This window comes from Heterocephalus glaber, unplaced genomic scaffold (genome assembly GCF_053883595.1).
Source record: "Heterocephalus glaber isolate CG9 unplaced genomic scaffold, H.glaber_assembly_v1.0 deba00000122, whole genome shotgun sequence".
NCBI classification, from domain to species: Eukaryota; Metazoa; Chordata; class Mammalia; order Rodentia; family Bathyergidae; genus Heterocephalus; species Heterocephalus glaber.
Genome location: NW_028258138.1, coordinates 25,238,693 through 25,265,456, shown reverse-complemented (window position 1 = coordinate 25,265,456; position 26,764 = coordinate 25,238,693). Strand labels below are relative to the sequence as shown.

Sequence of the window (26,764 nt, the reverse complement as noted above, 5' to 3'; positions counted from 1 at the left end):
ATTCACAGAAAATCAAGCATTGTCATGCCTCAAACTTTTTATTTGCAACTACATGATCTCACACAACTTTTCCAAACAACATAAAATAGATTTTCTTGTATTATAAATAACTTATACTCTCCATAAAGTAAATGTTTAAAGGTGCTAGAACAGATCATCCACTCCTACAGTGTATTTGTATCCAACACAGTTGATGCACAATATATAAATACTCAAGTCCAATATTAAAAGCTCAGGCACTTGACTAATAAAGTTTCTCAAACTATATCAATATATCTAAAGTGCATATATATGTTTTCTTTAAGAAAGATTATTCTCAATAACTTCTATAAAAATAAGTTTGATGGTTTGATTCATCTAACTTCACTACTATGAATATGAACTTTTAATGTGTAGTAAGGTATAATCTACCTTTTTTTGAACATCACATCAAGAGAATCAAAAGGAGCTAGTGAGGTGCTAACATGTGAGGATTAATCCAGTGATTCCGGTCACAATGCATTCCAGGAGGAGGTACCCATGTCACTGGAATTGAGCGATATGGTTTATTCTTCCTTCCCTGATTTGGATAACCAAATGGAACAGGAGGAGGGTAGTGGCTCTGATGACCATTTCCTCGGTACATTCCTGGCTTTTTCCTGGGCAAAGGTTGCCACATTGGAAGAGGTGGGAATATCAGTTCTGAAATCTGTAGGGAAGAGAAAACATTTTAATTCAAATGAAAAATTAGTCATATGTCCAGTAAAGACCAGGTGACCTTCTAGATTTCTCATTAAAGGGAAAATTACACACAATTTTCTAAAAGTAGGTCTAAGAGACATTCCTATGGTTAAATCTAAATATTTAAAAACTTCATTAATAATAGGTGATTAATGCTTTCTGAGTGATGAACTGAATAAACTCAAAATATGGAAGGGAGGGCAGGGGAATGGGGGGGGAGAACCAAGATATATCATGTAAAGGTACAAATTCCCAATGATGAATGCCATCATATTGTATACCTAAAATGTACCAATAAATTTAATGAATTAAAAAAAAAAAACACATCTAAGACAACTTCACCCAGAAAAGGTCATAACATGGAATGAATAAAAGCTTATATGAACATACAATGTTTTACACCATGGTTTCCACAAGCTAAGCAAGCAGTCACTTAGGGACCTGTTAAACTCAGTAACATTTATGCCTGACCTGGCTGGGTCTACTGAACAACACAATCTTTGGAACAAAGGCCAGGTATTTTGATAAAGCCCTCCAGATCATCACTCAGTTGTAGCCGGTTTAGTGTTCGGGAACAACAGTCTTAGATTATTCCCTACATCAGGTAGGCTCATCAAGCTCGCATCATTATAAATGTTCTTACAAAAAAAAAAATCTTATCAGCAGTTCTGGACCTATCAGAATGCCCTACTTTGTAAGTTGTCTAATCTGTCCTTACAAATGTATTTTTTAAATTTATATTTATACAGAACTACATTTATACGCTAGAAAATACAAAAGGTACAAAAGGGTAAAAAGTGGGAAGTCCTTATTCAAATTAAACTGCCCAATTGCTTTTCTTGAGCAACTGACATTGATCAATTTTTTGTACATATTTGAAGAGATTCTATGCATGTACCTATGACCACATGTACACACATTTAAAAAAAAATACATGTATTGTTCTGTACCCTACTTTTTTTTTTACTTGGCTTTATAAACATATATTTTCATTTTTCTTGATAAATACTTAGAATTGCTGGCCACTCCAGTAGATGCATATTTACCTTTAAAAGTGGATTTTTGAAAGTAGTTGTACCATTTACATTCGCAATAGCGATTTATGAAGTCTAGCTGCTTCACATCTTTGCCAACATTTGGTGATGTCAGGATTTTTAATTTGGAACAAGTAATGTTTCATTGTGGTTTTAATTTGCATTTGCCTGAAAACAAATGAGGCTGAACACCTTTCCAAGGCTATCAGGTTATGTATGGAACTTTGTTTGTACAGTGTTTACTCACAACTTTTGTCTATATATTTTTTTTTTGGTCCCGGAGACTGAACTCAGGACCTTGCGCGTGCGAGGCAGGTGGCAGCACCACTGAGCTAAATCCCCGGCCCTTTGGCTGTTATTTTAAATTAGGTCATTTGCCTTTTGCTATCAATTTGTAGGAGTGATTTATAAAGTGTATTCAGGAGACAAGTCCTTTATGGATGCAGTATTTTGTCCCAGTCTATGGTTTGCTTGTCAGAATTCTTAGTAGTTTCTTTTGGTGAGCAAAGAGATTAAAAAAAAAAAATTTTAATTTTGATCAAGCTGAATTTATGAGGTCTTTTTCCTTGTGAGTGCTTTTTGTGACCCCAAGAAATCTTTGCCTATTTCAAGATACTATAGATACTTCCTTGTATTGAAGATTAACCTTTTATGTTTAGGTCAATGAACCTTTCAAATAATTTTTTATGTATAGGGTATCAGGTAGTAGCAATTCTATTTTTCTCCCTTCTATATATATAGTAAGAAAGAAATGTTGAAAATACAGTACAAATGCATACTGAATTTAAAAGTTTAGTTTCTCACATTCAAAATTTCAATACTCTGCTTCTTGTTAGGTCTAAATATCCATTTTAGTTCAACTCTAAACCTACCATAAATGTGGCATGTTATATTATGTCTAAGACAAATTTATAAAAATAGGTACACTTAAAAACATTCAAAATTAGAAATAAGTACATGTACAGAACATACAGCTCAACTCAAAAGATCTCTATAAATTTTCTGATTTAAAAATTTCTTTTGTTCTGAAGAATATTGTTTGGTCAAGATTTTTTAAAAAGTATTTTGTGTGAGCTGGGGATTTAGCTCAGTGGTTTTGCCACCTGCTGCGCAAGCACAAGGACCCAAATTTGATTCCCCGGTACCAAAAAGAAAAAAAAAAAAGGTATACTGTGGCTGGACTTGGTGTCACATGCCTGTAATCCCAGCATTTGGGAGGCTGAGGCCAGCTTGGACTACATAGTGAGTTCAAGGCTGGCCTAAACTACATAGCAAGAACCTGTCTCAAAAAACCAAAACCAGGCCTTGTTATTTAGTTTTTCACAACAGAAGGATACATTTACAGCATAGCATTTTAATTTTCATTAAGCTTTATTTAAAAGTGTTAAGGAGGATGCCGGGTTGGCCCGCTGCAGACAGGCAGGTCTGCCCATGCCCTGCCGAGGTCCTGAGTCCCGCGGAGGACGCCAAATCAGCCCGCTGCAGACAGGCAGGTCTCTACACGCCCTAGCGAGGTCCTGAGTCACACAAACACGCCGAGGACTGTGCACGCCCTACCGAGGTCCTGAGTCACGCGGAAGACACCGAATCACCACGCTGCAGACAGGCAGCCACCTGGTTCCACACTACTAAGACACAGAGGACACCAGACCACCAGACCAAGGTACTGAGTCCTGTGGTTCCCAGCCCAGAGGTAGGGAATTCTGAGCCATTGTCCCACTGCTCCTGGTCCAGAGGAAGGGGCTTCCCGGTCACCATCCCTCCCACTGCTCCCAGCCCAGAGGAAAGGGCTTTTGGGCCACCTTCTGTCCCGCTGCTCCTGGCCCAGAGGAAGGGGCTTCCAGGACACCATCCCTCCCACTGAGCCCAGGCCACAGGAAAGGGCTTTTGGGTCACCATCCCTACCGCTGCTCCCGGCCAGTCCCACCTCACCCAGCTCAGAGGAGGTAATCCGTGCAGGCGCTAACAGCACCCCCGCCCCAGTCGAAATGAGAAAACACGTAAATAAGTCTCAAAACCAGACTTCCACATCACATACAGCAACCCCAAAGGGAAATGAGAAGGAACACTTTGATACTCAACCACCAGGACCCACTGAACTGGCAACAAAAGGGGATCTGGAAAAAATGAAATCAGAAATAATTTCTCAGATAACAGGAGAAACTGTGCCCCTGGTGCAAGACATGATTAATAAATCTAGAGAGGAGCTCAGGAACATGATGGAATCCCAACATAAGAAACAAATGGAATCCATAAAACAGATGCAAATAGATTTCCAGGACATGAAAAACTCCATTGAAAGTCTACACAGCAGAATGAGCCAATGTGAGGACAGAATTTCACATATAGAAGATAAGATTGCAATTAGTGACCAGGAAAAGAAAAATTGCTTCCAAATTATAAGGGAACATGAGAAATCAATCCAGCAGCTGCTAGATGATGCAAAGAAGAATAACATAAGACTGACTGGAGTCAATGAAGAAACAAGAGAGAGTGGAGATGACATAAAAAAATCTCTTCACAGAAATAATGGCAGAAAACTTCCCAAGTAGGGGAAAAGAGCTTGACATACAGAGAAGTGAGGCATATAGGACTCCAAATAGCTTTGATTAAAAAAAAAATTTACACGTAGGCATATAACTGTTAAGATTCCAGAAACACAACAGAAGAACAAAGTTCTACAAGCAGTCAGAGAAAAGAAACAAATCACGTACAAAGGAAAGCCCATCAGAATCACAGCAGACTTCTCAACACAAACCATCAAGGCAAGAAGAGCTTGGAGTGACATATTCCAAGCCCTAAAAGAAAACAGCCTCCAAACCAGACTGATGTACCCTGCAAAGCTATCTTTCAAAATGGATGGAGAAATAAGATACTTTCATGACAAAGAGCACCTTAGGAACTTCGTGAATACCAAACCAGCACTCCAAAGAATTTTACACAATATACTAGGAAAAGACATTGAGGATCACAACCCCAGGAAGCAAAGCAGAATGAACCCATCTGGCATGACAAGAAATTAAATGGAAAGGGGGAGAACCCAACAAAAAGAAAAAGTCATGGCAATGACAAGTCAATACGTTTCAGTTATAACCATCAATGTTAATGGTCTCAATTCACCAATCAAAAGAAATAGACTGGCAGAATGGGTCAAGAAGCAAAATCCAACAATATCCTGCATGCAAGAAACACACTTAATTCAAAAGGAAACTCACAGACTGAAAGTTAAAGGGTGGAAAACAATACTCCATGCAACAGGCACACGAAATAAAGCAGGAGGAGCTATCCTCTTTGCAGATCAAGTAGATTTCAAACCAACACTGATTATGAGAGACGAAGGACACTACATCCTTGTAAAGGGAAGAATCCAAGAGGAAGAGATGACAATCATAAATATCTATGCACCAAACACTAGTGCACCCAACTATATAAAACAAATACTAACGGACATGAAAAGTCATGTATGCACTAGTACAATTATAGTGGGGGACCTGAACACCCCACTGTCACAAACAGATAGATCAACTAGACTAAAAATAAGTAATGAAATACTGGAACTCAATCGAACTCTTGAACAAATGAACTTAACAGATGTTTCCAGAGTCTTCCACCCCACAAAATCAGAATACACATTCTTCTCAGCTGCACATGGGTCATTCTCCAAAATAGACCACATATTCACACATAGAACATGTTTCCGTAAGTGCAAAGGAATTGAAGTTAATCCCTGTATATTATCAGACCATAGTGCGATGAAATTGGAGATCCATAGCAAAAGAAACAAAAATTGAACAACACACTTCTGAATAACTAATGGGTCACAGAGGAAATTAAAGAAGCAATCAGACAGTTCCTTCAATTAAATGACAATGACAATACAACATATTGGAATCTATGGGACACAATGAAAGCAGTCTTACGAGGGAAATTCATAGCACTGAATACACATATTAGGAAAACAGAACGAGGCCAATTAAACAACCTGATGCTGAACCTCAAGCTTCTAGAAAAAGAAGAGCAGGACAACCCCAAAGCTCATACAAGGGAGGAAATTATAAAGATCAGAGGAGAAATCAATGCAATGGAGACTAAGAGAACGATACAAAAAAAATCAATGAAGCCAAGAGTTGGTTCTTCAAAAGAAATCAACAAAATTGACAAACCTTTAGCCAACCTTGTCAGAAACAGGAAAGAAAAGGCCCAAATCCATGCAATTAGGAATGAAAAGGGTGAAATGACAACAGACCCAGCAGAAATACGGAGGATCATCAATACCTACTTCCAGAACCTATACGCCAATAAGATGGACAACACAGAAGAAATGGACAGATTCCTTTATACATATGAATTATCAAAGTTGAACAAAGAAGACCTAAAAATTCTGAACAACCCAATATCAACCAATGAAATTGAAAATGTAATTAAAAACTTATCAACTAAGAAAAGCCCAGGCCCTGATGGCTTCACTGCTGAATTCTACAAGACATTTAGAGAGGAATTGCTGCCACTACTGTTTAAACTCTTCAATGAAATTGAAAAGGAAGCAATACTCCCAAATTCATTCCTGGAAGCAAGAATCACCTTGATCCCCAAAGCAGAGAAAGACCCAACTGAAAAAGAGAACTATGGGCCAATCTCACTAATGAACATAGATGCAAAAATCCTTAATAAGATAATGGCAAACAGAATGCAGAAGATCATCAAGAAGATCATACACCCTGATCAAGTGGGATTCATCCCAGGGATGCAGGGATGGTTCAATATACGCAAATCAATCAATGTAATACACTATATCAATAGAGCCAAGGACAAAAACCATACGATTATCTGCACAGACACAGAAAAAGCATTTGACAAAATCCAACATGCATTTATGATAAAAACCCTACAAACAATTGGAATAGATGGTCTCTACCTCAAACTGATAGAAGCCATCTATGAAAAACCAACAGCCAATATCATACTAAATGGTCAAAAACTGAAATCCTTCATACGAAAATCAGGAACAAGACAAGGATGTCCACTATCACCACTCTTGTTCAATATAGTTCTGGAAACATTAGCCACGGCAATTAGACAAGAGAAAGAAATAAAAGGAATAAAGATAGGTAATGAAGAAGTCAAATTGTCATTATTTGCAGATGACATGATACTCTATATAGAAGACCCCAAGAACTCCACCAAAAGTCTTCTAGACTTAATAACCAAATTCAGTCAAGTAGCTGGTTACAAGGTCAACACACAAAAGTCAATAGCTTTCCTCTACACCAATGACAGACTCACAGAGAGAGAGAGAGGGCAAATAATTCTTTTCACAATAGCATCCAAAAAACTGAAATACCTAGGAATCAACCTAACGAAAGAAATCAAGGACCTCTTCTCTGAAAACTATGGCACTCTGAAAACAGAGATTGAAGATGATTTCAGAAAATGGACAGACATCCCCTGCTCCTGGGTAGGAAGGATTATTATAGTGAAAATGGCCATACTTCCAAAACTGCTATATGGATTTAATGCAATTCCAATTGAGATCCCAGCAGCATACTTCATAGACCTCGAGAAAACAATCCAAAAATTCATTTGGAACAAGAAGAGACCCAGAATAGCAAAAGCAATTCTAGGTAACAGAGACATGGCAGGGGGTATCACAATCCCCAACCTGCAACTCTACTACAAAGCTACTGTGATAACAACAGCATGGTAGTGACAAAGAAACAGACTTGAGGACCAGTGGAACAGATTAGAAGATGCAGAAACAACGCCAGACATGCTCAGCCATCTCATCTTCGACAAAGGAGCCAAACACCCTCACTGGAGGAAAGATAGCCTCTTTAATAAATGGTGCTGTAAAAATTGGGCTTCAACTTGCCAAAGATTAAAACTAGACCTGTATCTCTCACCATGCACTAAACTAAAATCAAAATGGATTAAAGATCTAAATATTAAAATAGAAACTCTGAATCAGTTGGAACAGAGGTTAGGTAGAACCCTTGAAGACATCAGTGTAGGAAAAGATTTTATGAACAAAACCTCAGCAGCCCATGAACTAGCACAAACAATCAACAAACAGAATCTCTTCTTATTAAAAGGCTTCTGCACAGCAAGAGAAACCACCAGCAGTGTGAAGAGACAACCCACAATGTGGGAAAAAATCTTCACCTGCTCTTCCTCAGACAAAGGTCTACTATCTTGAATCTATAAAGAACTTAAAAAGATCAGACCTCCCAAGTTTAAAGACCCAATCCAAAAATGGGCATCTGAAATGAACAGACATTTCTCAGACAAAGAAGTAGAAATAGCAAATAAATACATGAAAAAATGTTCAACATCACTGGTCATTCGAGAGATGCAAATGAAAACAACGCTGAGATTCCACTTCACTCCAGAAAGAATGGCTGCTATCATGAAATCAACCAGTAACAAATGCTGGCGGGGCTGTGGGGAAAGAGGAATGCTGCTCCACTGCTGGTGGGAGTGTAGACTGGTGCAACCACTGTGGAAATCAGTATGGAGATACCTCAAAGAACCAGGACTGGAAGTCCCATTTGACCTCGCTATTCCACTGCTGGGGATCTTCCCCAAAGAATTAAAAGAATCATACCACAGTGATATATGTGTGCCCATGTTCATAACAGTACAGTTTGTAATAGCTAAAACTTGGAAACAGCCCAAATGCCCATCAACTGGAGACTGGATCAAGAAAATGTGTTTTTTTAATAAAATGGAGTACTACTCAGCCATTAAAAGAGAAATTAGAGACATTTATAGCTAAGTGGATGCACACTGAGGTGATACTCTTAAGTGAAATAAATAGGATACACGTGTAAATACCGAATAGTTTCTCTGGTGTGAGAAACTGAAAGTGTGAATAAGGAATAAATGTATAATAGGTAATGTGAAATAGGAAGAAAAGAAGCAAAGAGGAAGGAAGTGGGAGGGCTAGGGGAAAGGATAGAAGGGAATGGGATTAATATGAGAAAATGGAAAAATAGGAACAAAATCTTTGTAAATAGGGAGGACTGGAGGGGTTGAAGGGAGGGCTGGGCAAGGGTAAAAAAGAAGCACCAAGAGAGACTATGTAAAGGTGCAAATTTCCAATGATGAATGTCATTATATTGTATACCTAAAATGTACCAATGATTAGAATGAATAATCGAAAATGCAAAATAGGAAGAAAAGGTCCAAAGGGGTAGGGGTAGCCGGAGGGGCAGGGGAAAGGAAAGAAGGGAAAGGAAAAATGATGAGAAATGGAAAAAATGGAAATAAAGTCTTTGTACATATGGAAGGGCACAGGGCGTGAAGGCAGGGCTAGGAATGGGGAAAAAATAAGAACCAAGATGCATTATGTAAAGGTACAATTCCCAATGAGAAATGTAATTGTGTTGTATACCTACAATGTACCAATAAAAGAATTTAATACAAAAAAAAAACCCCAAAACCAAAACTTAAGTATAATTGTGATTTTTGATGAACAGACATAATTTAGTGAAATTTCTCTTTAATGATGGAAAAGAATAAGAAAATTAAAACCAAAGATATGACCTAAAGTATTAAGTACTACAAAAAAGTGGCAGTTTTTAAATAAAATAGGGAATTGTAAGTTATTAGGAATATTATCATGACTTTTGCAGAAGACACATTCTTTGAAATATCTTTATCCTAGTCACTGTGTAATGAAGCAGACCTCCAATAAAGTGACTCATGATGCCAATTTACAACCTAGAGGAGCTTCCCTTTAGTGTGGAAAAGATAAGAACTGAAATTCAGAGTACCTGATCAGAAACTGTGCAATATAAGCAGGACTAGCCTTGAACACCCAAGCAAGTCCTGCTAATTCCCTTTAATACAAGGCCATATCGTAGTTACCTGGTACACAGGGCTTGGGGTTGCAGTCAGTGGACTGGGCTTCATTTCTACTTCCTTACTTGTTTCTTCATCTGAAGAAGAAGACCCTGAATGATAATCAGAGGTGACCTTATCAAGGGCTCTGGTAACTTTCTTGGAGATATCATCTTTGTTCTCATCTTCATTTTGAAAGCTGGCAACAATAAATGCATTGTTTTTCTCTCCATACCTAGGTGTACATAAAAAATTTACAAATCTTGAAGCTGCACCAACAAATCAAGTACTGTAACCATAAATACAATTAAATAGATCTGGACATCCCAACCAAGGTACTAAAGGAACCATCCCCGAACATTTAATATCCTAATCCAGCTCCATGTCAGCAAATAGGCCATAATTTTCTACTTCAGTTCTATTTAAGTACAAATAAAAATGATCAATTTTCTTTCTCAATTTTCTCTTTTTGGCTGACTCTTAACAAAAGTCATTTAAAACATAACACAGAAATACACTGGCTATATTTTTGTGTGTTACCAATGAAATCAACTAGACATTTCTTATGTGATTTATATTTATCATGATAAAACTACAGGGGCCTGTGTTTATTGTATTCACACTGACTCAATGAGACTTCAAGCAATTTTTGAGGCTAAAGAAAAAGATGATAAAAATAAGAGTTTGCTTAAATATTGCTTGCTTTATAGAGATTTCCAGGATAACTGCTCACCTCTAACCTAAATTATTTTTTTTAAAAAGTAAACTGAGCATGCCTTTTTATCCTTCAAAAACAATGAAGTCTTGGTATATGAAAATTAACTGTCATAACTGGTAACCCTGGCTGTTGGTTACTAAAAAACAAAAAGGAAAATAAATTCTGCAATGAGAGAAAACAGCATAGTGAACAGTAAAACCAAGTTTTTATTCAAAAGGCAAAGGAAAAATGCCACACATCTATTTAAATAGCTTGAACAATGTAAACACTGTGAAATAATTTCTAGTAAATGTTAGGACAAAGGAAACTGTTAAGCAGTTCTTAGAGAATATGTAATTTAAAGTTAGAAACACAAAGAGATCCTAAGTTTGAAAAAAAGATTAAAATAACTAAATAGAAATGTCCAACTTCTGATGCAATAGAAAATAAGGATTAATTGGATTAACTGCTGTCATTTCAAGATATGTTTCAAGTTATTTTTGAATCACAATTAATATAAGGTAAAATGCCTAAATGTTATAATCTCTGCAAATTTATGTGGAAATCATATATTCTCACAAGTAAACACTATTTAAATCACTGTACTGTCTTCCATTTCCATAGGCTGAGCCTTAAATGCTACTGAAATATACTGTTCAGCTTTTTTCTATCCCTTTCCAGTTTATTTCACAAATGGTATTGCTATAGTCTGGTGGAAAGAGTACTGGGCTAATTTCTTGTTCTGGCTCTGCCACTGATTAGCTCTGCAAGCAGAGGAAAGGCTTTAGTTTCCTATATGCTGGATGAGGAAGGTGGAAATGGCTGGAGACCTGCTGATCTTCAACCAGCAATTCTTTCTTTTTTCCCCTGGAAACAGCGTCTCACTATGTAGTTCAGGCTAGTCCTGAACTTACTATGTAGCTCAGACTGGCCTCCAACTTTTGGTGATCCTCCTGCTTCAGCCTCCTGAGTGCTGAGAGTGTAAGTGTGCACGATCATGGGTGGCCAACTAACAATTCTTAATATAGAATGCCAGAGAGCAGTTGGGTACATTGCTCACAACACAGAATTCATATCTCACACACACACACACACACACACATACATATATATATAATTTCAAGTTTACTTTGCATAAGGTTTTAGCAACAGAAATTTATCCTCATGTCTAGGCTTTAAAGGTTTAAAAAAGTTTGACATAAAAGTTAACTCTTGTGGACCAGGGATTTAGCTCAGTGATGCCTCTCCTGCCTCATAAGCACAAAGTCCTGAGTTCGATCCCCGGTACCAGGAAAAAAAAAGTTAACTCTCTTATTCATAACAATATTAACACAGGTTTAAGTATATCTTCAGTTTTGCCATTAAGGAGTCAGAATTCAAGCAAAACAAAAAGGCAAGAAGTCTGAAAAAGTCCCTACCTTTGTAGAAATAGAAATCCAAACCAAGGTTAGATATCCAATGATTGAAAGATCAGCCTTATTAACTCAGATTTCTTCTTTCCCTCATTCCCTCCCTTCCTCTTGCCTCGCAGTACTAGGGATTGAACCTAGGGCCTTTGAACTGAGCTATATTCCCCACTTTTTTTTTCTAATTTTTTGAGACAGGGTCTCATTAAGTTGCCCAGGCTGGGATTGAACTTGGGCTCTTTCTGCCTCAGCCACACCTGGCTTAACTCAGATTTCCTTGACAACTAACTTACTCCTTTTGTAGTACTGTGGTATGAGGGCTTCCTTGATGGTAAGCTGAGCTGCTGAACCTACTAATGTAACACTGAAATGTGCAGATAATTCCTTAGAATTAGTAAAGGACAACTCTTAAACTTTATTTTCAAATAATGCACTGATAAAACATCAAGGCTAACTTAATATGAAACAAATCAAGTTATCTAATGTTCTTTATTCAAAAAAAGATTGCATAAATTATTTTAAAAGTTATGAAATATGTTAATAGGTGATATTCCCAGCTATTCTTGGATATTCTCATTTTAGGAAAGATCTATTATTTATTCTGTATCCTCAACTATTTCACTAAATGATAACCTTTCTAATTATTATATGGCATTCTCTGTACTTGCCTAGCATTTTATTCTGACAGAGTAACTGAAAACTATAAAGAATGTTCTCTCTGAGTGCTACTCAATTTCTTTTACAACCTTAGTTTCTAGTACCAATGAGTTATTAAAGACTCTGAGATACTTGTTCAACATATAACTCCTACATCAGCACTGTTTTAATTTCCAGAACATTTATCTTTCTAGTTTTGGTTCAAAATCATTTCTCAGTATTTCAATGTCTTCTTAACTTACATTTATCCTCTTTACTCAAATGCTACTGTATCTTTTTGGAGTTCTGTTATTACTGAATGATCAACCTACATTCTGAAGGTTATTTGTTAGACATAGAAAAAATATATCACAACGTTTGCAAAATTTTAACCATCAATAAAATTATCAGAAGGCTACTAAACGTAAACATTTTCTTGAAATTAACAAGATGAAAGCATAACAGTGTTTTTCATTATATGGCATCATCAAGCAATAAAGTATCCACTTAAGTAGAATGTCCAAATAACTAAGCTTTTATCTTCAGGAGTCAAGACTTATTTTAAGCATTTAAAATAAGTATGTCCAAAATGTTTACCTAATTACCAGATTTCTTAAAACATCCTCAGATGTAAAAACTTTTCCCTGATTTAGGTTTATTATATTAAGTAACTGCAGAATGTTGCTTCCATTTGAAAATCCCACAAGAGTACCTAGTCTACAGCGTTTTTTGAACATATGGAATTCAAATAGAGTTCATACCTAGCACTCACCTTTTACAATTCTGTGAGATAAAAGAAGTAATTTCCATTATGAAAACAAAACCTGAAAATATCAGTCACATGAAAACCAAATAGGGGAGAGGTAGAGACAAAGACTAATCAAAAGTTACTATGCACTATTATTTTGAAGTAGTTTCTTTCCTAACTTGAAAAATTATAACACAAATGAAAGACAGTAATTGACAGAGAAGTCTAAGTATCTACGTTTTATTTCTTGGTCTATGATAAAATTTTTGGTAATGTTCTAGGAAATCCCTGTCCAATCAGATTCTGAATTTCTTTAGCTGCAAAGTAGGAATGCAACAAGTACTTTATAAAATTCATATCCACAAGCCAAACCATCTGCCATAAATATAGATAAGCCTTACAGAAGAAAATTTAGCAAAATCAGTTTAGTACCAAATGTGAGAACTCACCGACAACACACCTCACATGGGTCCACCCAGAGAGTGAGCTCTTTGGGCAGGCCAAGGTCACTGTATAAGATGCAGCTATTCTCACAGGCTTTTAAGACATCAGGATCAACTCTTTGAAACTTATTGACACGAATGCATCTATAACAAAGTAAAGTTACATTAATGGCTTTAATGGCATCTTAATTACAAAGCTTATTCACCAACTGCCAAAGTAAATAATATTTAAAAAATGAAATATCTTGATGAAAACCCCAGGAGAATATTTATCTTAGCTAATGAATGTGAACTACAGGCTAGAAGGCAACATCAAGATTGCACAGTCTACTGAAAATGCACATATGTGAGCCCAGAGTAATCACTACAACTGGTTCTACTTCTGTTTACCCACACTACTTGACAGCACATGTACATTACATGTGCACAGTGTATGAAAGCTTCGTAAAATTATTTGTAATTCTAAAGACAGTTTTTGTAGGCTGAGTTATTGTAAAACAAAAATCTGTAATAAAAGACCTCAACCAGTGTTTACAAATGGTATTTGGAAAGTCTTTCGACTTTTTAATGTCATTAATTTGTTTTAACATCCCAGATAATATATAAGTGATAAGAGGCCACCCTGTGCCTCATCTATAATATGAAAAATAGTCAAGTGTATAGAACCATCTGTAAATTTATAAGATATAATCTTTAATTATGGGGTTATTTCATAGAATTGTTATCCAAGGATCTTTAAAAGATTAGTTGCTAAAATAAATGAGAAAAATGTCTGTACCAAACCAATAGAGCCTCTGATACACAGCTGTTGTTTTTTTTAGCCTAAGAAATACCACATTTACCAACAGAATGTTCAAAGATGGCTACTATAGTGAATGCAAAAAGACATACTAAAATAAGCACTCCACTTAAGTAGGGAAAAGGTAGCTACAGTGGAAAATACTGCCTATAGTCAAGAACTAATCAAGAGAACCTAGTTTGTTAGTATTAGTCCTAGAACTTATTTACTGGATGAACTTAGATTAAATCTATTCAGATCTGAAGCTACAAAATAGGGCAACACAAACTGACAATTATTAATTATGCTATAAAATACAATGCTATCAAGAATAATGTGCTACTTAGCTTTTAAAAACATTTGATTATTACTTGGTTACAAATTTCATTAAAAGAATGAAAAAGTTCTCATAACAGCTAATTAATAAATGCTTGTAAAATGTAATAACTGTAACAATTGCTTGAATGTTTACTATATAATAGGCAGTTTCTTTTTTTTTTTTGGTACTGGGGATTGAACTCAGGTCCTTGCGCTTGCGAGGCAGGCGGAGGAACCACTGAGCTAAATCCCCAGCCCAATAGGCAGTTTCTTAAATGCTTGCTGCTCTTTTAATTCTCACAATTACTCTATGTGTTAAGTACTGTTTTCACCATCACCAAAGAAAAAACAAGGTAGAGAGTTTAAGTAACTTGTCCAACATCACAACAAAGAGTAGTCACAAATCTAGGGATCAAACCCATCCCACCAGACTCCACAGTTCACATTCCTCAGCAATAATTATGGCTGAGGCTGTGGCACAGTAGTAGAGTACTTACCCGGCATGTGGAAAATCCCAGGTTCAATTCCTAGCATCACAAAACAAAAACAAAAAAACAGAACAATATCCTATTCTGTCTGTTGTGCCAATCTCAACAGCATTATTAACAATATAGCAGATTCAGAGTGAAAAAATTTTTAGTATGATGCTGCTTGATCCTTTTGTATAAAATGGAACCATGCTATAGATTCGAATACTGTATTAGGTAATTCGAAAGTCCTATGTGAGAGTGTCAAAAGCAGTTAAGAATAAGGAGATGTATCTTATCCACAATGAGGGTAATATGGCTCAAAGCTCAAAAATTACATGTAAATGTAGATATGTAAACAGAGACTTTGCTTCAACAAATTTAGATACCTTATATATTTGTATGCGATTTTTTCACTTTACACTTTTGATGACATACCCATTATTTTTCTTCAAAAATAAGATTTTAAAAGTTGCATAAAAATAGTTGGTCACTGACTTAATTTTGACAGTTCAGTTCTTTCTAGTTTTAGCAATTATAAAGTATAAGAAACATTCATATTCATATGTATTTGCCTACATTTGATTATGCTTCCAGAAGATTCCTAGAAGATTTAATATTTAAAAGACATGAATTTTTAAAATAGATTTTAGTATTGCCAAACTGACTTTTATAAACATCTTATTTGTATATTATAAATACGTACAATAAGAAACAATTTTTATTTATAAATATGTTGGAAGAAAAAAATGCTTCAACCTACTCTATGAAGAAATTTTATGAATAACTTTAGTTTATTCTATATTCTCATTTTTGTAAGTTTTCTACTTCAAAGACAGCTTTAAAATGACTCAGTGATACTTCTGATCACATGCCAATTTAATCCTGTTTCACTAAGTTTTTTCTCAAGTTTTTAGAATTAATGGAAATAAAACTGTACACCGTCTGACCTTTAAGCATTTACTTGACAATGCCTCTTTTTTCAGTGATAGTACAGTGGCTTAGCACTTCCAAAAGCCATCGTCCAATGTCAATTAGATCAGTATAAAAAGCCTCAATAGCTCTAACTCACATCTTCAGAAATGAAGATGTGCAGGAAAAAAGGAACAACATCAAGTGAAAAGATTAGCAAATAAAATCACAAGTCTATGTTAACAGCCACATTTCTATTTTAATTCACACATTCCAAATTACTAGGAAAACTCTTTGGATAAAAATGAAGGAGGAAATACACTAATTGTCGCGGTTCTTTTCTTGTCAATAGAACATCAACTCATTTGGCTTTCAGCAAATGAAAAACAAATCATATTTTTGCCTCCTTCCTTAATAGTCCTACACTTGCAAGAGCTCAGTGAGAGCAAGAAGTCCTTTTTACATCAAAGCATAAAAGTGCTGATTTGTGGAGGCCACTTTGGGGACACAACAGACACAAAAATCTCTGTAGCTGTCACTAGTCACGACTGTTTTTTTATTTTTTGTGGCCACAACCAAAAATGGGTAAAGGTTTGATAAGCTAGGGTTTCAGAGATTCTCAGCTTAGGTTCCTGAGAAGTTATATAAATACTAGGGAGTGAGCATGCCAGCACATGTTTTGTAGGAGCCTCCTCTTCTTTATTTCAAGCTGTAAACACAACTTACGACGAGACTACAAAAGAAAGCCACAAGTGAGAATTTTCTTCATTCTCAGGGTCAAGGCTGAAGTGTGCAAAAAGATTATGAGAATTTGGAGTCAGTGAGACTTGAATTTAAATCCCAGAGCTAGTATTTACCAGTTATGGATAATATCCATATCCACACACATATATGATGGCAGAGGATCTGACACTGAATTATCTTTATTTATAAAAGTTATCCTAGTTTCTACCACAAAGAATTATGCATACTATAAGTAAAATGTTTTATTAGATACTTAATATGTTCTTGGTACTAATAAACTAATCTTAGTTTCCCTTCTCCATAAAACTTTTTCTTCAAAAAATACACATGTAACTTACTTTTGGATATAAAACAACTCATTTCCCTCAGCTTTTACCATTCCCATTTGAGTCACAAGTCTTCCAGAGCTGACCCCTCCAGTGCTTACGATATGGAGAAATGTACTCAGGAGCCAGACTGTAACTACAAAAGACTAACTTCCATGAACCTATATAGCATTGCCTCCCAAGTCCGGGCAGTGCAACTCCACCACTTACACTTTAAAATGAATTAGGAGAAAATAACTAGACCTCCCAGGACTGTGTATGTTACAGATAAAGTGTTTACGAGCATCATCTGGATACTCATTAGTCTCCTATCCTTGCACACCTTTCAGGAGTTGGTCTGCCTCTTCATACCAACTCTTCAATCCAATTGTGCAATTTAACCTGTTACCTGTAGGCCTGTCCTTTTGATGGTTTTTCTGGATACCAGTGGTTTTTGTATTTTTCTTGAAGTATTAGAGTTAATTTCTCAGCAAATCTCTCAACTGCCTCTTTTTTCAATTTATCATGTTTTCGAACAAGCCTTGTAAAAAAGAAGACAACAGCAGCAATTTCGTTCTTCATTTTTCCCTGCAAAGACAAAATAAGTTCTCAAAAAAAAAAAAACAACAAAATATATAAACTGAAAGATAAAAAGTTCTGCAAAATATCCCTCCTCAGAGCTTCCCTTCCTCCTTCCACTTTATCTGTTTCATTGGCTCATATCTAAAGTTAAGAACAAAAAATAATTTATGTTTATGCCATAAAGACCTTATTATAAAACTTTTTCACTTATCTTTGGGAATAAGTCAGTAGAGAGAGCATACCAATTGCTCTTGTTGACTAAAATAAAAGTGAGATCTCTCTCAAAGAGAACCATTATAATAAAAGATATTATATGGCTTTTAATAAACATCTCCATATTTAGCTACAGTAATTAAAATTCTATGAAATTTTTTATTTCAAAATTTTTTTCTTTACTATACAAAAAGGTCCACTTCAGGGGCTAGAGATTTAGTTCATCATGCCTGCCTCGAAAGCGCAAGGTCCTGAGTTCAGTCCCTGGTACCAAAAAAAAAAAAAAAAAATTACAGAACAAAAAAGTCCACTTTAGAGCCATTTTGGAAAAGGTTAAACAGAGTTACCATGTTATCTAGTAATTCTACTTCTAGTTTATAGGCCCAAGGGAAATGAAAATGCATGTCTAGACAAAAACTTATACAGAAATGCTCATAGTAGCATTACTCGTAACAGCCAAAAAGAAGATACAATTCAAATGTTCACTAACTGATGAACAGTGAGAGAGATATATACACACACACAGATATATATATATAAATATATGCAATGAAATATTATTTGGCAATTAAAAAGGAATGAAGTACCAATATTTGTTACAGCATAGGTGAAGTGCGAATATACTGTATTAAGGGAAAGAAGCCAGTTACAAAAGATTATATATTGCATGATCTCGCTCATATAAAATGTCTAGAATAGGCAAATCAATACAGAAAGAAAAAAGATTAGTTTTGGGGGGCAGAAGGAATGGTAGAAATGGAAGAAGGAATGGTAGAAAGTACAGTGTTATTTTGGGGTCAAGAAAATTATTCTAAATGTATGTAATAGCTGTACAACTCTGAATATATTAAGACCATTTAACTGTTTACTTTTAGTGGGTGAGTTGGAGGGTATGTGAATTATTTCAATGAAACAATACATAAAAAATTTCAGTATTGAGACTGTCAGTACTCTTTCAGGAATAAAGATATACTTCTCTAAAAGATATGACAAAAATAGTAGTTCTATCAAAACATAGACAATGGAAATTTTGGGTCATCCACAGAAAGACTAAAATGACCAGAAAGTTAACTGCATTTTGGAATTGCTTCAAAAAAAGAGCTTTTTAAAAAATGGCAGATCTGATTTATCACTGATTAATATATAAAAGTAAAAACCTTGTCCTGGGATTGTTTCGATATATAGTCTTGTCTTTACTTGATGAGCTCATTCATTTGGCTGCCATAAGTAACTCAGAGTTGTTCAGATGCTCTCTAAGAAACATCACCTTTTTGAAGTCAATTATAAAAGATATACAGTTTGGTATAAAAATCTACTAAGCAATAGCTTGTGTTTCTCTATTCAAAAAATAAAGCTGATTCTGTTAGCTTTCTTTTCCCAAACTGGTCTTTAAGTCTTTCTTCCTAATGTGGTTCCTTTACTCTGCAAATTCAAGCAAGGGACTTCACTGTGAAATAAATTTCATGTAGTTATTCGAGAAGTGTGCTGGCAGCCATACCCACCTGATTCTGGAAGGGAAGACACCCAGACCTTCCTTCTGGAACCCTAGAACGCCAAATTCACTCTTACTGCTGGCTACCAAGAGCTGGGCGTGGATCACCACAAAACAATGTATGGGCAGGCACACACAACTTCAGTCCCCTCCAAATGCTCTGCAACCTCATCCTGAAGGACGTGCACCCTTACTACTTTATAAAGCTACACTTGTGCTCTACCATGTTATGATGGGAAAGAAAACCCACTGGAATTTAATGTGCAGTTTGGGGAGAAAGTTGCTGATGGAACTAGACTCTCCATTCCACTAAAGAAAACAAGGAAACACACTAAGGAAATGTTCCAAATCCTTAACTAAATCATTCTCCTCACTCATTAAATTTGCCAACTATGTGGTATATGTGAGTGTTGGGATTCGCTTTTGTCTACTCAGTTCGCTATCAAAAAAAAAAAATGAATGAAGGAAAAAAAAACCACTTAGTGGTTGCTTTTACTTGTAACACACGATGAGTCATATGGACTTTATTTTTCTGTTTGAAGGAATGGCAGGAATAGCAGAAAAATTAATCCACCCCCACTTTTACTCTAAGTATGAGGTAAAAGAGGGAGCATTATTAGGAAGAGAAGAACCAGAAGCTAACGGGGCTCGTAAGACCTTAGAGCCATCTTTTTAGCCACGACCCCTCCAACCACACTCCAAAGCAAAAAGCTCCCATTTTAAATATTTTACGGTGACGTCATCCTGGGACGTCGTCACCGCGGCTGCGGCTCAAGTTAGTTCTACTTTGTTCCAGTCTCCTCAGCGCCAGGCATGTACAAAACCAAAGGGAAACCAACTTTGCAGTTCCCCCTCCTTTGTAACGAAAGGCTGATCGCAGCCGATTCTAGAGACATTCTCCTGATGGACGTCTCCCAGGTTGAGGGAGCGGGAAGGCTGGCCGCGGGGGTGACGAGCCTCGAGCCCCGGACTCAACTCGGCGGCGTCACAAAGCGGGATCCAGACCAGGAGGAGGGAAGGATTTCCAACGGGCCGGGAGTCGGACTTTCTGAAGCTATCAACACCAGCGGCTGAGCACTCCTAGCAGGGTGCTGAGAGACCTAGGTGCGGAGCCACCGAACATCTCCACCCACTCTTGCGAGGACTGCATGCAAGCTGCGCCCAACTTCTGCAATCCTGGTTTTCCCCAAGTTCGGGGAAAAGGACCCAGGCGCCAATTCCCTGCCTCCACCCATGACCTCCTCGCTAGGGTCGGTTCCCGGCTGGCCCTGGGTTCGAGGTCCGAGCTTCCCCGAGGCGCGACCACCATCAAGCAGCAAGCGGGGTCTCCGGCTCCAGAAATCCCACCGGCGCCAACGGGGTCGGCGGAGGGTGGGCAGCGCAGGGCTGTCGCCCACCCGAGGCGGAATGGATCGCGCCGCGGAAACGTGGCCGGAGCCGCGAGGCGGCGCCTCCTCCTCCGAGCCTGCCGAGGGTCCCGCGGACCCCAGCCCCTCCCCGCCGCCGAGCCGAGGAGGGCCGGAGCCCGCGCACCGCGGCTGGACCCCGCGCTCCCTGGCACCCCGCCCCCAGCCGGCCCTCGACGTGGCCGCCGGGACCACCCAGCCCGCGCTGCCTTCAGGCAGCCCTGCCGTGCCGCTTCCCCGGCCGGCTCTCTCACCGCCGCGGCGCTGCCGCTCGGGGCTGCAGATTCCGCGGCCCTGACTGCGTCCGGGCGGCGAACTGAGGGCGCCGGCTTGGCGGGTCCCCGCTGGGCTACGGAGAACGCGGGGAGCGCTATTCGGCGCGTGCGGCTCTCGCGTCGTCGGGCGGCAGAGCGCGCGCGGAGAAGCCTGTCCGGCGGGCGGGCGCGAGCGAGCGCGATCCCGAGGCAGCGCGCGGGGGGCTCGAGGCCCGGAAGAGGGGAGGGGCGATGACCCAGTAAAGGGTTGGCGCCGCGCGGGACCGACAGTCGCGCCTGGGGGAGGAGCCAGGGGCGGGGCCTAGTCAGGAGCCCGCCCCTCGCTCTGGCCGCGCGATCCTCCCTGGCGACCCGCTCACCTCCTGGCCTTCGACGGGCGGCGACCGCCGTGGTGAGGCGGCCTTCAGTTCCTCGCGAAGGGCCCGTTGAGGGCTGAGGAAACCCCGCCTGGCCTCCCGCCCTCCGCGGCGCCTTCGGGGATCGTGTGGGCCTCGTACCCTGGGCTCTTGGACTCTTCAGCTTCTACTTGCCCTTCTGGCCTCCTTTCCACCCTGCGCTCTGACGCCTGCATGGCGGGAAGGCACGTTCTAGACCCATGGCTTCGCCAGGAAGCAGGGACCAGACAGGAAGGGGAACTTTCCATTCATGGACGGGTCGTCATCATTCTTGCTGTAATGATTACAAGCCTGTTGACTGTGCAGCTGCCCTGCTATATTTAAGGTAGTTTGGTTAGAACTCCCTTTCCTGGCCGAGCCCGTGGCTCCTCAGAGCAGAAGTGCGCCTCCTGTTGACGACTTGTCTCTACCTGACAGGGACTATGATGTTGGCCCAAAGGGGAGGCTCCAGGGATGTTGGTCAAGAGGAGTGAAGTCTTGAGAGCCCAGGCTTCCTATTTCTGTGATACTTCTACTCAAGAACTTCCCTAATACAAAGCATAATCTTTGACCAAATACAAATATGGAAAAGGAACATCTTTCCACTTTTTTATGCTGAAGTGGCACCAAAGTATCAGTATTGTTATAAAAGCACTTTAATATGTCAAACAGCCAGAGGAATACAAGATATTCCTACTTTTTTTTTTATTAAAAGAGGCCTAAAAATTTACTTAGTAAACTGATTGTGCAAAGTTATATGTTGACTAGGTTCCTTACTGTCTACTAGGACTGGGAGCATGGCTTCAGCCCAGTTTTATGAATATTTAAAATTTGTATTATTGATGTTAGTAATTGTAGCCTATTCACAATACAAAACTAATTTGTTTAAGCAATGATAAATACACAACGCCAAAATTATACTGTTCTAGAGCCAAGGCTACCAATTGGTCAATTTGAAGAGGATACTGTTATTTATACTTGGCACCATTCTAGGAGATGTGAGGGTGTTTTCATTTGAAACGCATAACAGTTGGATTAATATTATTTTAATGATAAAGGCTTCTAACTCTGCAGTTTTTTAAAATAGCGAGGTAGCCACAAATGTTCTTACAAGTTGTCTAGAAATTTGTAAAGCTTGGGATTAATATTTTGGGTCATGTTTATAAATCTATGACCCTCGTGGTCCAGATTTACAGCAGTACCATACTGAAAACAAAAGCACAGATGAGAACCTGAAGCCTAATTTCAAAATAATTTAAAGAATTGTCATACCTGAACACTGAAACAGATACAATATGTCCTAAGCATTATATCCTAAACCCTTTCTTTTCTCATTCACTCCTGTTCCACACAGTGGTTTCTTTGTGCCTTTGAAAACTTGCCCTGGTCTCTTCTTCTAGCTCTGTCTGTACAGAGATCTTTTCCCCCTAGTTCTCTTTCCTGCTAAGTCAAAATAACAAACAAAATTGATCTAGCAAGGCAGGACCCTCCCCTTCTAGAAGTGGGAAAGGGAAGTTCTTTTGGAATGAATATTTATGTCCACCCAAAACTCACATGTTGAAGGCTAAATCCCTAATGTGATGCTATTTGGATGTGGGGTCTCGGGGAGGTAATTAGATCACAAGAGTTGCACCTCATGAATAGGATTAGGAACCCTAAGAACAGACACCAAGAGCCATGATCATTTTCTCTGCTTTTTGCCAAAGGCTACAAGAAGACAGACAGCAAACCAGGCAGTCTCATCAGATACTGGTGACCTGCTGGCGACTTGGTCTTCAACTTCCCAGCCTCCAGAACTGTGAGAAAGAAATTTTTGTTGTTTAAGCTGCTCAGTGTATGGTATTGTTGTAGCTGCCTGGACTAAGAAACACAAGTGATATAGTTACATATTAACTTGTATTTCTCTTTCATAGCAAATTTTAAATGTTCACAAATACTCTCTATTAATAGGGATAATTTGCTTCAATACAAGTGGTTTCTTTCTAAAATGAGCCACCATGATAGGGCTGAGGCTTTATAATCATACTCATCCTGTGGTTGTATCCCTAAGTTATAGAGAACAAAAGTCATGCTTGATCAACAAAATCTATGAATAGCTTTCAGAATTATATATTTTACTAAGTTACTGTATAACTTTAAAATCATTTGTTCCTTTGAGCTCAGAGAAGTTCAGCTTCAACTTTGGAGCAGTCTCAAGATATATCTTCTCAATCCACATGTCTAGTTTGAATTTTAATACAAAACCATCATTTTTATAATGGACCAGAGAGTTCTGTTATATAACATCAAGGAACAGTGTATAGCCATAGGGGGTCATTGGAAGTCAAGCAAATGGGATCTTAGAGTTTTTAATTCTAACTTTTTTAACATTCTAAATTCTAAAAACACTTCAATACTTTTGTGTCGGTCAGCTTTTCCTCATTATAATGAAATACTGAGGTAATCACCTTATAAAGAAAAAGGTCTGTTTTGGCTCAAAGTTTTGGAGGATGCAGTTTAAGATCAGGTAGACTCATTACATTAACCTGTTGGTGGGGCTGGTGGATGGCAATGGTAGGGAGCACATGGTGAAGTAAACTGCTCACCCCAGGGTTAAGAAGGAAAAAAGAGAGTCCAGTGTCCCGCAGTTCCCTTATCTCTCATTAAGAGCATAATGAGCCAAGCCTGCCTCCTAATGCTTTTTATACACAGACCTTTCTGGGACATTTATTATCCAAATTATAGCAAAATTTCTTCATATTTTCCCAGGACTTAGCCATTTACCTAAATTAAAACAAACTACATCTCTTTTCTTTGCTATAACCTCTTAAATATCCACAAACTAGCAGTGATTTCTTTTTTTTTTTTTGGTCCCGGGGATCGAACTCAGGTCCTTGTGCTTGCACAGCAGGTGGCAAAACTACTGAGCTAAATCCCTGGCCCTAACCAGCAATGATTTTAAAAAATGTAACCATAAAGAAAAATTGTAATTTTCCTTATTTTCTCCATTACATCATGCAGTAAAGCTGATTTCCAAAAGTCAAAGCTTTCTCAATGAATGAGGCAATGTAAATAGGGCATACCAACCTCCTGTTTTGAGTTGCAATCACTTTGAAAAACATCTCTCTACCCCAATGAGGCTGCAAATACAGCCCATCTTTTTCAGAAGAAAATATTTTGATTAAATTTCACAGACCTTTTATTGGTAAAGTTAAGATTTGTGTGAATTAGGTTAGGATAATACTTCAGGTACCGCAAATACTGGGGTAGAAATTCATATTTGAAACCCCTTATATAAAATTTCCCTGCTTGGCAGGAGAGGTGTCATTGTTGTTGAGGTCCTTTGACAATAGTCTCCTGTTCTCCAAACCAGCAGAGAAACTGACTTCTAGTGAGTACAGCTTAAGTGTGCGTGTGTGTTAATACATATATATACATGTGTGTATATATATATATATATATAATATGTATATATGTATAATATATATGAAGGGAGAGAGAGAGAGAGAGAGATTGATTTATTTTAAGCAATTGGCTTGTACAATTGTGAGACTTGGCAAATACAAACTCTATAAGGCCAGCAGGCTGAAAACTCAGGCAACAGTTGAAATTGTATAGGCCAAAATCTATAGATAGAATTTCTATATTATAGTCTTGAGGCAAAATTCCTTCTTCTCTGAAAAACCTCAAGTTTTGCTTTTATGGCCTTCAACTGGTGGAGGCCCAGCCCGATGGTAGTTTCTTTTACTTAAAGTCAACTGATTATAAATGTTAACCATATCTATAAAATATTCTTCACACCATGAAGACTAAAGTTTGGCAAAACAACTGGGCCCCATGGTTTAGATTATTTTGATAAAGTTTTGATTTTGATTATTTTGATTTATTTTGATAAAATTTACACAGTAAGTCAACCTTCAATATTATTTCCTTAAAGGTAAGTTGATACTTTTAAAAACATAAATCCTTTAATGAACAACATAAACCATGCTGTCTTTAAGAAATATCCCTGCATTTTTATTTCTCTTTGCTCTTTTCCTTCAATTGTGCAGTTGTGTTGCTAGACAGAGATAAGAAAGGGAGAATTGTGTTTAAAACTATAGGAAGAGATGTAGATAGAGACTAGGCTGGAGCTCATCAGTGGGTTGGGAAGGAAGAGTCACTGAGATCAAAGGAGAGAAGGGTGTGTTTCCAGAAGAAGCACATACAACTATGTACAGTACACAGTACTCAATAGTGTGATAAATGACTGTTATGTACTTATCATAACATGCTGTGCTTTTCATCCTTTAGAGCATAATCCTACTTACATAAAAGTTTACTGTAAAACAGTGTGCTGCTATGCCAATGGTAGCCTCATGTATCTCGTGTTTAACTGCGTATTTGGATAATATCAAGGGGCCATCACAGATGATTGACATATACCTTCTCAGTTTGCACTTAGAAGTTGGCACTCTGTGTGATACTTTGCGATACACACAGATGAAATTGCCTAATAACATATTTCTCAGATTATATTTCCATCACATGTCACATGACTGTATTGAAATTTAAATTAAAATTTGGCCTATGTGGAGTCTACTAGCTAATTAGAATTTTTTTCCAGACCACTATTTGTTCAATATTAGTTTTGAAAATCTTTCTAAAACAAATCACATCCTTTGATCTCTTGTTAATGCTTGAGATTTTTTTTTAAAAATTATATGGAAAAATGTTTAAGTACTTTTCAGTTTTGCTTTGGTTGAGTTCTATTATATTTAAATGTCATTATAGTTTTTTCCCTTGCATTGCTTTTCTTTGAATAATTTTAATTTTTGTATATATGTGTGTTTAGTGAATGATAATAAAGTTATACATTTAAAAAAAAGAAAAGGAGAATTGGATACCTGTTTTCAGAAACCATCCTTTGCAAAACCATATCAAATATTTATACTAAAACATTGAGGACAGTGCACCTGTTAAGACAAAAAAATGGATAAATAAGTTGGTCACGACCTATTCAAAGATAGAGATATGTTGCTATGGTTTAAATGTATCCTCTTGAAAATTCAGATATTGCTAATGTAATAGTATTAACAGATAGGGCCTTTCCACTGTGATTATGCCCTCAGAGTGCTTTCTTGTAAGTAAGATTAGGTACTATTATGGTTTAGATTTAGAATGCTGCACCAAAACCTAATATGTTCAGAGGTGGGGCTTTTGGAAGATGATAGGATCATGAGGACAATATACTCATCAGTGAATTAATCCACTGAGGAGTTCAGAGGTGAATGTGCTATTGGAATTTGGAGTCTAGTCTGGAGAGGTGGGTCACTGCAGTCATAACCTGGAAGGGTGTATCTCCCAGCCCTGCTCTCAGCTTCTCTCTCTGCTTCCTAGCCATCATGGCTTGTTGC

General features: G+C 37.9%; 2 protein-coding genes across 8 annotated transcripts in view; one reads left to right on the top strand and one right to left on the bottom strand.

Moving 5' to 3' along the window:
• Positions 1-19: 19 nt before the first annotated feature.
• Positions 20-21,527, bottom strand: Btg3 (BTG anti-proliferation factor 3). Of its 3 annotated transcripts, none has more exons than XM_087213744.1 (5): positions 21,375-21,527; positions 17,457-17,635; positions 13,530-13,667; positions 9,621-9,828; positions 20-688 (listed from the first exon to the last, which is right to left on the bottom strand). In XM_087213744.1, the coding sequence occupies exons 2-5, from the start codon at positions 17,627-17,629 to the stop codon at positions 449-451; spliced, it is 759 nt and encodes a 252-aa protein (XP_087069870.1). In that variant the 5' UTR covers positions 17,630-17,635; positions 21,375-21,527; the 3' UTR covers positions 20-448. The 3 variants fall into 3 exon arrangements, with proteins under 3 accessions (XP_087069870.1, XP_004842266.1, XP_087069868.1); XM_004842209.4 differs by lacking the exon at positions 21,375-21,527 and adding an exon at positions 20,995-21,127; XM_087213742.1 differs by lacking the exon at positions 21,375-21,527 and adding an exon at positions 19,345-19,969.
• A 19-nt stretch (positions 21,528-21,546) lies between these two features.
• Positions 21,547-26,764, top strand: part of LOC147830374 (endogenous retrovirus group K member 7 Gag polyprotein-like) — a 125,999-nt gene continuing 120,781 nt past the window's right edge. For all 5 annotated transcript variants that reach the window (XM_087213736.1, XM_087213726.1, XM_087213717.1 and 2 more), the window contains exons 1-2: positions 21,547-21,735; positions 23,096-23,187. The gene's annotated coding sequence lies outside the window, so the exon portion shown is untranslated. The remainder of the gene's footprint in view (positions 21,736-23,095; positions 23,188-26,764) is intronic.

Excerpts from the sequence above, each read along its gene's own strand:
- Btg3 (XM_087213744.1), bottom strand. The coding sequence starts at position 17,629 with ATGAAGAACGAAATTGCTGCTGTTGTCTTCTTTTTTACAAGGCTTGTT. Across the intron at positions 13,668-17,456 it reads TCAAAAGGACAGGCCTACAG|ATGCATTCGTGTCAATAAGT; the intron begins GTAACAGGTTAA and ends ACTTTGTTATAG. Across the intron at positions 9,829-13,529 it reads CCATGTGAGGTGTGTTGTCG|GTATGGAGAGAAAAACAATG; the intron begins GTGAGTTCTCAC and ends ATGTACACCTAG.